This window comes from Liolophura sinensis, chromosome 8 (assembly GCF_032854445.1).
Source record: "Liolophura sinensis isolate JHLJ2023 chromosome 8, CUHK_Ljap_v2, whole genome shotgun sequence".
Taxonomy (NCBI): domain Eukaryota; kingdom Metazoa; phylum Mollusca; class Polyplacophora; order Chitonida; family Chitonidae; genus Liolophura; species Liolophura sinensis.
This window is the reverse complement of record NC_088302.1, coordinates 5,700,203-5,713,319: the sequence shown is the minus strand read 5'-3', so window position 1 is coordinate 5,713,319 and position 13,117 is coordinate 5,700,203. Positions and strand designations below refer to the sequence as shown.

General features: G+C 37.1%; 1 protein-coding gene across 3 annotated transcripts in view; it reads left to right on the top strand.

Moving 5' to 3' along the window:
• The window catches only part of LOC135472171 (TBC1 domain family member 1-like), a 50,014-nt gene that overhangs the window by 25,896 nt on the left and 11,001 nt on the right, over positions 1 to 13,117 (top strand). For 2 of the 3 annotated variants that reach the window (XR_010444509.1, XM_064751544.1), the window contains exons 7-12: positions 651 to 755; positions 3,697 to 3,747; positions 4,921 to 5,010; positions 6,578 to 6,843; positions 7,494 to 7,666; positions 8,277 to 8,411. Coding sequence is in view for 2 of the 3 variants with exons in the window: in XM_064751544.1 (XP_064607614.1) it covers positions 651 to 755; positions 3,697 to 3,747; positions 4,921 to 5,010; positions 6,578 to 6,843; positions 7,494 to 7,666; positions 8,277 to 8,411 (820 nt within the window). In the remaining variant the exon portion in view is untranslated. The remainder of the gene's footprint in view (positions 1 to 650; positions 756 to 3,696; positions 3,748 to 4,920; positions 5,011 to 6,577; positions 6,844 to 7,493; positions 7,667 to 8,276; positions 8,412 to 13,117) is intronic. The other variant, XM_064751546.1, reaches the window with a different exon arrangement.

Below are 13,117 nucleotides of genomic sequence, written 5' to 3'. Positions count from 1 at the left end.
GTGCATACACTTGTACATATCCACACTTGTGTTTTGTTTACCATGCCATGAGAACTCTCACTCCAGTCACAAAGACTATTTTTGGTGTTGCTGTGGAATGAAGCCATAGTATGCACGTGATTTTCCTCTATTGTGAATATGCACATTTCGTATATTTCTTTGATAGCACTAGTTTGATCAGCCGAAACTAAGAACTTACGAAGCATTGAAGTGTTGTAACTTTGAGTATATGTCGACTATATAATGAAGGTCATATGTTTATGTCTGCGTTTCTTATTGTGTTATTTCTCATTTTGAATCATATCCTTGATACTGCAGACTGAATTTCACTTTGTTTTAAAATGCACTTATTATTTTGTATGGTTATATGGTATGATTGTCTGTATGGTCGTAATTTTCTTCTGGAAGTTGTAAGACTGAGATCGCTGTGTACATCTTGTAGCAGAGAGCATGATGTCATTTTATTGAAGGGCCTGCTTTTCACAATTATTTCCATTATTTCATTGTTAAACAATGGAAACAGCAACCTCAGCATTATAACTCCCATTTATTTTCACTCTTAAATCTTTATAATTTAAAGAGTAGACAATTTTCTTCACTGGATGTTGTGATTTCTGTGTGTTCATTGTTGTGATTTTGTTTCCTTTCAGTTCAACATTATGGATATAAAGTTGTCCAGCAAGTCTAAGTTTGACAGTTTCAGAAACAAGGCTAAAAAGAGTTTAACAAGCTCCTTTGAAAACCTTCTCAGTCGGGTAGGTCATTATGTTTGAGGTGAAGGTGGTGGGCTTAGTATGCATACTAGCACCTTATACATGTTACATACTGTATCGTACTCAACTCATCAGCAGATACTAACACCTTACACATGTTACATATTGTATCGTACTGAACTCATAAGTGGATACTAACATCTTCTATGTGTTACATAGTGTACTGTGCTCAACTCATCAGCGGATACCAACACCTTATACATGTTACATACTGTATCGTACTCAACTCATCAGTGGACACAAATACCTTATACATGTTATATACTGTGCCGTACTCAACTCATCAGCGAATACTAACACCTTATACATGTTACATACTGTATTGTACTCAACTCATCAGCGGACACAGATACTTTACACGTTATATTCTGTGCCGTACTCAACTCATCAGTGGATACTAACACCTTGTATATATCACATACTGTATCACATTCAAGAACGGATGCTAAAACTTGTACATGTTACATAATGTACCCTATTCAACTTGTCAGCAGATTATAAAACCTTGCACTGTATATATGTTGTGTACTGCATCCTACTCAACTCATCAGTGGATACTAACACCTTGTACCATATGTGTTATGTATTGTATCCTACTCAACTCATCAGCAGATACTAATACCTTGTTCCATATATGCTATGTACTGTACCATACTCAACTCATTAGCGGATACCAACTGTTTGTACCGTATGTGTTATGTACTGTACCATACTCAACTCATCAGCGGATACTAACAGCTTGTAACGTATGTGCTATGTACTTTACCATACTTAACTCTTCTGTGGATACTTACACCCTGTACCATATATGCTACACACTGTACCATACTCAACTCATCAGCGGATACTAACACCTTGTACTGTATGTGTTATGTACTGTACCACATTCCACAGTGAATATGAACACACAAGATGCATGATGTATTGTACCATATTCATCAGAAGTCATCAGTGGATACTAATGCTGTGTACACATTACACGGTACCATACTCATCGACTCATCTTTGGATACTAGTGCAGTGCATACATTACTCTCTACCACACTCTTCAACTCATCAGTTGGTGCTAATGCTGTGTATACGTTACACAGTACCATACTCATCAACTCATCAGTGAATACTAATGCTGTGTATACATTACTCTCTACCATACTCATCAACTCATCAGTGGGTGCTAATGCTGTGTATACGTTACACAGTACCATACTCATCAACTCATCAGTGAATACTAATGCTGTGTATACATTACTCTCTACCACACTCTTCAACTCATCAGTGGATGCTAATGCTGTGTATGCATTACACAGTACCATACTCATCAACTCATCAGTGAATACTTATGCTGTGTATGCATTACACGGTACCATACTCATCAACTCATCAGTGAATACTAATGCTGTGTATGCATTACACGGTACCATACTCATCAACTCATCAGTGAATACTAATGCTGTGTATGCATTACACAGTACCATACTCATCAACTCATCAGTGAATACTAATGCTGTGTATACATTACACGGTACCACACTCATCAACTCATCAGTCATGTGAGTTAGCTGGGAGCTAACACCTAGCTCCAGACAGGCATTTTTTTTTATACTGAATTTTGGGTAAGGCTGTGCCATGTTGTTGAATTGTTTCTGTTCTGATTGTCTTCTAAGTGCCTTTATTAATACCATATTCATCAGAAGTCATCAGTGGATACTAATGCTGTGTACACATTACACGGTACCATACTCATCAACTCATCAGTGAATACTAATGCTGTGTATACATTACTCTCTACCATACTCATCAACTCATCAGTGGGTGCTAATGCTGTGTATACGTTATACAGTACCATACTCATCAACTCATCAGTGAATACTAATGCTGTGTATACATTACTCTCTACCACACTCTTCAACTCATCAGTGGATGCTAATGCTGTGTATGCATTACACGGTACCATACTCATCAACTCATCAGTGAATACTAATGCTGTGTATGCATTACACGGTACCATACTCATCAACTCATCAGTGAATACTAATGCTGTGTATATATTACACTGTACCACACTCATCAACTCATCAGTCATGTGAGTTAGCTGGGAGCTAAGACCTAGCTCCAGACAGGCATTTTTTTTTATACTGAGATTATTCATGCACATTTGTGTGAAATCATCTTGGCATGATGTTATATCAGGGGAAAGTATCTGTTTTTCCTGAATCTTGTGAACTGACAAATCTCATGAGTCACTTTAATTTCTGTGATGACACACATGCTTTATCTGCTTAATGAAAATGTCATGTACCATTTACAGTTGAAGGTCACCGTTTTATGTGGAAAACATTATCTCAGCTGCACGCAAGAGGCCTCCTGCTGGCCTGTGTAGCCAACAGCTACGTGTACATACATGTATGACATTGAAGCTGATTTTCTACCTTCTTATTGTGAAGTATTGCTGAACAAGAGTACATCTGTGTGTTTTTTAAGGACTTTTATCATGTTAATAAGCCACTAACCTGTGATTTTTTAGTCCAGCCAAAAAATGATCAATGTGTCTGACAACAATACTAGTTGTGGATTGGAATGTACGCTCTTTACAGCTGTGTCATGTTATTTGAATAAGTGCATCTAAACACTTCATTCTAGACGCGTGCAATAATACTCTTGCAGTTGATTTTACTTTACTTTTACTGTTTTCATTCTGGCCATTTTTTCTACTTGTTGTTGGACAAATCGCTTGTTGTGTTCCATTGTAGGTTTTTGTCTGTTGCCAAGTTCACATTTTGTTATGATTGGTTATCTGGTTATAGTGTCAAACAGGACTGAGGTGGAAACAAACTTTCATCTAGTTACTATGTTTTTTACTTACTTTTTTGCAAAAACGCATCTGTCTGTATCTATTTAGGTTAGTCAAACTTTACATTTCCAGGGAAGCTTGATGAACCCAAAGTTTAAGAAAGAGAAGATAAAATCCAAGAAAGTCAGTAGATTTAATGTTGTAAAACAGTAGAGTTTTAATGTTGCGTCTGTGAGCATTTTTGTCCATTTTAAGTTGTTGGTTTTTTTTTTTTTTCCCCAGTCATTCTCAGATATTAAGTTCCATTTTTCTTTATGGAATTAAAGTATGCTTCAACATTTTTGTGGAATATGCATGGTTGTTTACTTCTGTTTCATAAAACCTTCTACACATGTCTGTTAAGTTTGTTAAATTCAGAACAAAATGGAGTTCATTGTTTAAAGCACTATACATGTAGTTGATGATGTAAGAATATTTTTAGTAAATTTAAATTTATTATGTAACAAGTTCTGGTTTATCAGTAGCTTTGTTTTCTACATTAGAAATTTTATGCAAAATTTTCGAAAGATTCTAGGGGAGGCAAAAGAGTAAGAGTTCATTGTTTAAGTGAGTATTGTGCATCATTATATTTTAAAATACTTTCGCAGTGCATGTCTTACTTTACTATTCCCAGTGTGACGTCATTTTCTTCTTATAAAATGTGAACTTGATGAATTTGTCTTAATTGTTTTAAATGCCATTCATTAATCTTTCATAAACTTTAAGTTCTTATCACAGTTTATGAACAGAAACTAACTAGCTGTGCTACAAGGCCCATTTCCATGACACAAAACAACCGCCTCTGCAAACTAAGATGTTTAATGTTACTTCATATGCTACATGACATGATAGTTCATTTTATGTCTGATGGAAATGCATTACAGAATATTCTCATCTGTGGTTATCACATTTAGTAGACTCATGGATACACACACACACACACACAGATATATATATGTATATATATATATATATATATATATATATATATATACCACTTTCTATGATTTCTTGTGGCGTGAGTTGATGAATAGACATGATGTAACATTATTGGAGTAATAAACAAATACATGAGCTCACTGCATTGCTCTGCTTTACTGATGTTCTCAAAAAAGGATTGATTACAATGTCATGTATGGTTGTTTATGACTTTTACACCCAAAAACAAAACTGAAAAATATATACAGACTATATTTTCATAAAAGTCACACATATTATTAGAGACGTGTTAGATGCATTGTGATATTTTTTGTGAATATTAAGAGGTATTTATTCCAAGAGTTTAACCATTTGATGGGCTTATATTTGGCTTTCTAGGGCAGAAAAAACTCGCGCGATGAGTCAAAGGAAACATTCCGTAATCGAAGTTCTACCCTGGACAGTGAGGGGAGTGTTGGCCTTTCACGGGTAAGATAATTAGCTAAAAATATTTGATCCAGTCTCCAACATTTATGAGAGATACCTTTTCAGTAATATACTTTCTCACATTGACTGCAAACATTCACAACTGCTGAACCAGAATTAAATCATTTAGTCATTGTGAGAGATACCTTGTATCTCTCCCAGAATTATACACCTGGAATCTCAGATCCCAGTCACTGTAGTCACTGTGAGAGATAACCTGTATCTCTCCCAGAATTTATACACACATAATCTCAGATCCCAGAATTATACACACATAATGTCACATTCATGTATCTCAGATCCCAGAATTATACACACATAATGCCACATTCATGTAGTCACTGTGAAGGATAACTTGTTAACTTTACCACAATTTTAAACACAGTGGGTGCTCTGACATACATTTAGTCATTGTGAGAGATCACTTGTAGTTTTCTGAATGGGGGCGTATTAACAATGGTGGAGTCCTGCTGTTGAGCATGCCACATATTTAGGACAAAAATATAGTGATAGAAAAAGTTTTCCTTAAGTGCTCTACTTGTTTCAAAAAGGTAGCTTGTCATAGATGACTGTGATTGTACATGTGTATGACTTAGGTTGTAAATTGTCCTTGAGCTGATGGAGATCTTGACCAGTCAGCCGAGGTTGTTGTCAGGTCTGTTAGCCAGTAGAGCCACATGTTACTGAGTATTGATCTCGGAACTGGCTGTATACTGGCTGTCATCTATTGTCACCAGACTGTTTGACAAAGAGATGAGCTGATCTGTTAGACTGCTGCAGAGAGGTTAAGACATTATTGTACATTCATCAACTGCTCCTGTGATGAGCTGTGCTCAGAATTTTGAAGACTGTCATTGTTTTCCAAGAGAAAACTATGTGACAAAATTGATGCACTGATGACATGTGCATGCCCACAAGTTGAATAACAGTTGTGAATCATTTAAAAGTTTGCCTCTTGGAATTTTGGGTAAGGCTGTGCCATGTTGTTGAATTGTTTCTATTCTGATTGTCTTCTAAGTGCCTTTATTAATACCATTTTCATAAAAATTTTAATTCATATACATGTATAGTGGGATTTAAAAAAGATGATAATGAAGCATCTGTATTTATTTATACAATAATTTTGTTAAGAAATACATACAGAGATGAAGCTTGTATTATATGTGCATCAGTTATACATATATATATGCATATATATATGCATATATATATATATATATATATATATATATATATATATATATTACTTTTTTCTTTAAGTAAATACATCTAGATGAACTACAACAGTTAATTACCTGCAAGGATGAAATGAATAACATTGATTTGCTTGTAACTTTGCTACAATTAGGTCATACAACATAGATTTAACATTAAATCTGTTTTCTCTGGCGCCAGATTTTAATGTGCTTTTTATGGAGTCTATTGATTAAAAAAATTTTTACTACATGTATATAAGAATATATGAAAGTTAAGAATTTACTCATATTTCCCCCTGGAATGCCAAAGTTTCTTTCAATGATGTTGCATCCCATTTGAATTTTATATATTATGATGTGTTGCTGATTGACAGGACTCCTCCAACCACAGCACCCCAGAGGAGTCCCCGATCCCCTCCCCAGTCAACAAGGACGCTAAGGAGCAGTTCGGTTTTCCCAGCCCTACTCACTCCCCCAAGCCAGTTCAGAGGGCACGGAGCTCCACCGTTGGTTCTCTCCCTAAGACAGGTAGAACTCTGAGGAAGCACTCACTCCCAGCTGAGAAGTTACCACTGGAGAGCAGGGGAGATGACACCAGGCGAGCTAGCACCTCCAGCAGTACAAGTCCCATGAGGCATATGTAAGTTTACCCCCTGAAGTCCTGTAGCCAGACTATATGTATATGTCATGTGAGTTTACCCTGCTGATATGAGGGCTATGGAGTACCTGTAGGTTAAATTCTGGTATTACAGCACCTCTAGTGATCAAGACATGGAGGATGTTTGTTCCTCTGTATCTGTGGTCTCCACACAACTGTGTTAATAACCGTTAGTCAAAACAGGGTATTGAATGATTTAGTGCAAAGCTCCCTCATACATGTAGACTGCATGGTCTTAAAATGTTAAATTCTGTGTCTGTAGAAGGGTAGAAGGGAACAGTGATGATAGCTGACAACCTTTGAACTGTTATGCCCTTAATGGCTACGTGTGCAGTACATGTAACTGTTCGATTGTAAGCATAGTGTTCATATCTATGTGTGTGTGTCTTCATACGTGTGGATTTCACGAAGGGTAGGGGTAAAAGGTATATATGTAATATAGACAAAAACATACAAGGCAGTTAAATATTACATGTGAAATTCTAAGTATAAAAAGTTTAAATGTAAAATTTTAAATAAATTTGTGACTAGAGGTATGTGTAGATCAAAGCTGAGATGTGACTCAGTGGTGTATGCTTTTTGGTCCATGTGTTGTTCTTGTGTATCAGTTTTATTGGCTTCTCCCCGAGCAGGTTTATGATAGCTGGCAGTGGAGGGTGTAAATCAGCATCAGTCAGGAACCAGTCATCAGGCGATGATGTATCCACAGTACATCTTACACCAGGAGGCAGGAGGGGATCCTGGAGACAGGCCATATTTAACAGAGTTGTCTCCCCTGTTCATGCCCCAGACACTCTGTCATTAGGTATGATAGATTCATGATGTCATTTGTTATCATGACTCATCAGTCTAGATGGCTTTGCGGAGATGCCAGACTAAATCACTGCTGTTGAAGGACAAATCCAAGAAAACCTTGTATACACCAAGCCTTTAAAAGCCCAACCTATTACAATGCATTACATTTTGCACCTTTTGGATAGCTCCCAATTCTTCTTTGTATCATACAAAAATATGGTTTTTACAAATTTTTAAGCAGCTCCTAATCTTGTGTAACAGACAGTGTCTTAAAAGTATTGACCAGCACAAGTTTCATCTAATCTTTAAGGTGGAGAGGTGTTGCTTTAAGAAAAGCAAACGTGCTAGCATTTACCAGTTCTTGAAATTGGCTTGCATAGTGTACTCTTTCAATTTGTCACTGTTACCAACGTAGTCATCATGTTTTGAAACATTAGAATTAATTTGACTTTAAGTTTCATTTTTGTTCTGGATGGATTTTTCATATATACACAGATGCATTGAAAATGTAAGCTTCTTGCGCTGTTGATGTGAAAATACTGTAGTTAACGAGTCTATGCTTACCGTGATTTATTTGAGTCATGTCTTGTAATTTGCCTCATTGTCTTCGCCGAGTACAGACATAGATGTGGATCCAGAGAACCCATCAGAACCTCGCAAACTCTCCCCACAAACCATCCGCTGTATGTGGAAAAAAGCCATTTTAGAAACACTACTGCTGATTCGCATGGAAAAGGAAAACCAGAATTTGAGAGGTAAGCCCATTAATATGTTCACCTGGAACTATGGTACATTGATTATTATCAGTGTATATACACAGCTTTATTGATGTATTGGGCATGGGATCTGAAGTTGTTCTATACCCACAAGATTAAATGTTCAAGAATACCATCAATTCTGCATGTGTTTGAAATGCAATTTATTCTTGTTCAAGATGTTATAAAAGGCAGAAGTTGTAAAGCAGATTGTACTCTGTACTTCATATTTAACAGCTGCATGAAACTCTTGTTGGCACATTGGCTCTGATGTGATGATTTGTTTGGGTGGTGATGGTCTATGTGCTTTTCTTCAGTGGGCGGACTTCTGGGCTGGAACTTACGTGTGTTGTGTAGAACACTGTTTGGAGATAAGGAACTGTTGTGTTCCTAGTATTGATATGATAAATATGATGTAGCACTGGACTTGTTTCTTGCCAATTCCACATAAACCATGGTTAATACATGTGTGTGTAGGTAAGCCGGTTTTAATCACTTATTTTGGAGTCTAGGATTAAATAAGAAGTAAGTAATAATATTAACCCAGTTATTTCAGAAGAGGTGTGTTAGCAGACCTAAAGGGCCACAGCCATTTTTTTTTTTATCTGATTTTCTTAGTAGATCTATTTATGAACTTTTAGTTTGGAATTCTTATTAGCCCATGGGATAAGCCTTGTTAGACAAGCCGGAAACACCCCATGGCATGACATATACCTTACAGTACTGCCCTCGCCCAAAAGCAAAGTTAGTACGTGAAGACTAGGCATTGAGTACTCCCAGAGAATGTGCAGAGTAAGCCCAGAGTAAGTAACGTGAAAGCCCTCTGAGCTTTCAATGAACATAGTTCAGCCTGCATGGTGAAATGCAGATGCAGTTTGTCTTACTTTTCCTGCCAAGGTGTTTGTCCTCGTTTGCCCGATGATCGAATGCTAAACCTATGATTAGGTAAAGGAATCAACTTGACGGCCGGCAGTAGGCCTACATTCGTTTGAATATAAAGCGCTAAACGACACTTGTCTGTTCAGTCTAAAGCGATGAAGTACCCCAGTATAGAATTTGTCAGATGTGCCAGTTATATATTCTAGACCTACATTCACGCCTTAGAGGCGGTGCACAGAATGGTATAGGCTGGCTCATACTGTCTGCCCTGTACGGTTTCTTTCACCAAATGCATTTTTTGTTTAACAACATTCGGAGTGAAATAAATCATAAAATGATGAAATCTTCACAATTGGCTGTTATATCAATGCACCACGCATGTATAGGTCAACAATTACTTTCCCATACTGTAGGCCTGGAAATCAAATAGGCCTAAATTCAATTTCATTTTTCTGATTTTATGAAACCCGGCCATCCAGCCTGTGGAGTAAGAAAAGGTCATCTGTGAGATGTGATGAATTCATATTCGGTGTTAAGGCTTGGCAGAATATTGTCAATTGATCCTTAATCCTATTACAAATTTGGTAAATAATCCCTCGACTGTTATCACTGTTAAATCATAATGTTTTTGACGTTTAGAGCAGGTTATGTAGGCTAATAGATTAACTGCCCCCACCCCGTGGAGTAAGCCTGTTTCACGTGTGAGATGGATTTACCTTTTATGTTGGTGTTGAAATCTGACAGAATATTCTCAGTCAATCCATAATCTGGTAACCAAAGCTCGTTCACTCCGTGGTGACACTTGCTTCTAACAAAATGAGTTCATGAAATCAAAATCGTCTCACAAAAAAAAAGTGCATGAAATCAAAATCGTCTCACACTCATTGATGCACATTTAAGCAGGCGTAAACGTAAATAAATACCTACCTTTCATTTTAGTACGTTTTATAGATATGGTTGATTCTCTAAGAGTACATGAAAGTATGTGAATGTCGGGTAAGTGTACGGTGTGATATGTTACAAGTCAGATGACCTGGAAGAATTTATGCCAGTAAGTGGGTTGTTATTGATATGTAGCAGTGAAAATGCACAAGGTTAATCGGTAAGCAGTGGTAATATAACCTGGGAATGGTAAGATAAGTGGGTTGTTATTAACATATAGCAGTGAAAATGCACAAGGTGAATCGGTAAGCAGTGGTAATATAACCTGGGAATGGTAGGATAAGTGGGTTGTTATTAACATATAGCAGTGAAAATGCACAAGGTGAATCGGTAAGCAGTGGTAATATAACCTGGGAATGGTAGGATAAGTGGGTTGTTATTGACATATAGCAGAGAAAATGCACAAGGTGAATCGGTAAGCAGTGGTAATATAACCTGGGAATGGTAGGATAAGTGGGTTGTTATTGACATATAGCAGAGAAAATGCACAAGGTGAATTGGTAAGCAGTGGTAATATAACCTGGGAATGGTAGGATAAGTGGGTTGTTATTGACATATAGCAGAGAAAATGCACAAGGTGAATTGGTAAGCAGTGGTAATATAACCTGGGAATGGTAGGATAAGTGGGTTGTTATTGACATATAGCAGAGAAAATGCACAAGGTGAATCGGTAAGCAGTAATATAACCTGGGAATGGTAGAGTAGTGAAATGTGTTTTTATTTATGTGATTAATTTTTTATGTCGTACACAAGAAGACTTCACTTATATGTTGGGGGCCAGCACTGATGAAATGGTACACCCTGTCTACGTGAAAAAATGCAGGTGTGTGGCAGGTAGTGTGTTCATATATGCTGCACTCAGAAGGCATCCTTCCTGTTACACTGTCATGTATTTTGGCTTAATTAAAGGATTTGGGTCCTGAAAACAATAATGCCTCATGCATGGAGCGCATTTCCATTCCATCCTAAGACTTACCAAGCAGCAGGATTTGCAAATTAACTTTCAAGAATTCGCCACCGCACTGAGTGCAGGTTAAATCGTGTAACATCAACATGAAGTGTGGTTTGCGTGCACAATGGTACAATTTGAAGGAAAAAACTAGGCAGAAAATGAAACTCAGGTTTATTTTGCACATTTTAGCTTCATAAATGTAATAAATGAAGCTCGCATATTAAGTCCGCTTGTCCCCTTCGAAGCTTCCAGCATGGTATCTCAGATGTCTTCCTGTCAAAACACGGTGAAAACTGTTAATTTTAATAAACAATTCTAAAGAGGGAATACCAGATACTTTTGGCAAAATCTCCTGTGTAGTCACCATTCGCATTTCGTCACATAAATTTTAATGACGTAGGCTACTCATTTCAAATATTTTGTTTGTTTACGGGGTGCCTCTTACCCCACAGTTAATGATGTAGTAGACCTGTTTTTGTATGCAAATGCAGTAAAATGCCTCCTATTTTCTGCTTCTATGCCCCGGGGAAAAGAAGAACTATCCCAGATTAGCTGCATGGTGCCTCTATTTAACTACCAAAAATATCCACCTTGAGCCTAAATCCGTCCGAATTCTCTCTGAAGTGGATGTCAGTACTCCACTATAGGCCTCCTCTTTTGTAAATGGAACATAAACAGTTGTCTACCTGTTTTTTTAACCAAAAAAAAATAATGCTAGAGATTTATGTCTGACCAATTATTTTTGACCAGTTGTATGCATACATATATATATGTTGACATAGACATGTACGCGTGTCTTGAGAGCCATGATCAGTCACAATTCACCAGCTGTAGCCTTGTTTTGAGCTTAGTCTTCACTGTTTGCGACTGACTACAAGAAATGTAATGCTGTTGTGAAACAAAAGCAAATGGATAAAATCAAAGTTTTGGTTGAACAGAAATCTTGACTTTTTTAATGTAGCCAAAACAAAAGGATACGGCAGAGATAGACTACGACTTTCTCTCGTGGTGAATCGTTCACTTCTGAATACATTTTCACCTTCTTCAGGTTTGTAGGTCAGTTTTTACAATATTATTAATAAACAACATATCCCATGATCCTTCATGAGCGTATTATACTTTCACAAGTTTTCCCCGACTGAATTTGTCGACATCATCTGTATCGCCACAACACAAAAGGTGAAAACAGCTGAGTCACTGGCGGATATATATTACATTGGCAGTAATGCGTCAGTGTGTTCAGGCTGACCGACAGGCCGCCACACTTGGGTAGCTGTACGCACGGAGCGAGTGAGGAGAATGTGAAGAGAACGCCCAGGGAAGAAGCAGGGTTCGCCCTGAGTACGTGAAATCACACATTCAGTATGCTTTTGGGCGGGGAGGGGCGGTACTGTTACGTACATATAGCTACACATAAACTGGGTTTTCATAATGTCAGTGAAAACAGTTGTTGGGTCATAGAAATAACTCAGGGCTGATTGGTTATGATTGGTAACATTAATATTGTGTCACTTGTGATTTTCTCAGTGTGCTAGTTTTAGCTTAGTTTGAAGTTTGATATCTCAGTTATGTTACATCACAGAAACTAAAATGGTACACTTTTTTTATGTTAACGTGAGATACTATAGTAATGCCTATGTACATGTACATTTGATCAAGTCTGTCTTTTCTTTTAATAAGTATGAACAGCTCAACAGTGTGAAGAAAAAACAAACAGTGCATCAGTTATGATTTAGTAATCAATGACACCAAGCATTTTATTATAGTCTTTTTAGAATGATCTGAATGGTTTGAAATTATCTTGAGGAAAACAATAAATTTTTGCTTTGCCAAAAAGAAAACAACAACAGTCATGATATTCTCCTGAACATAAATGGAAAGATAACTACCTCTAACGTTTCCTTTAAGAATCAGATTTTTCCAAGTAAATGTA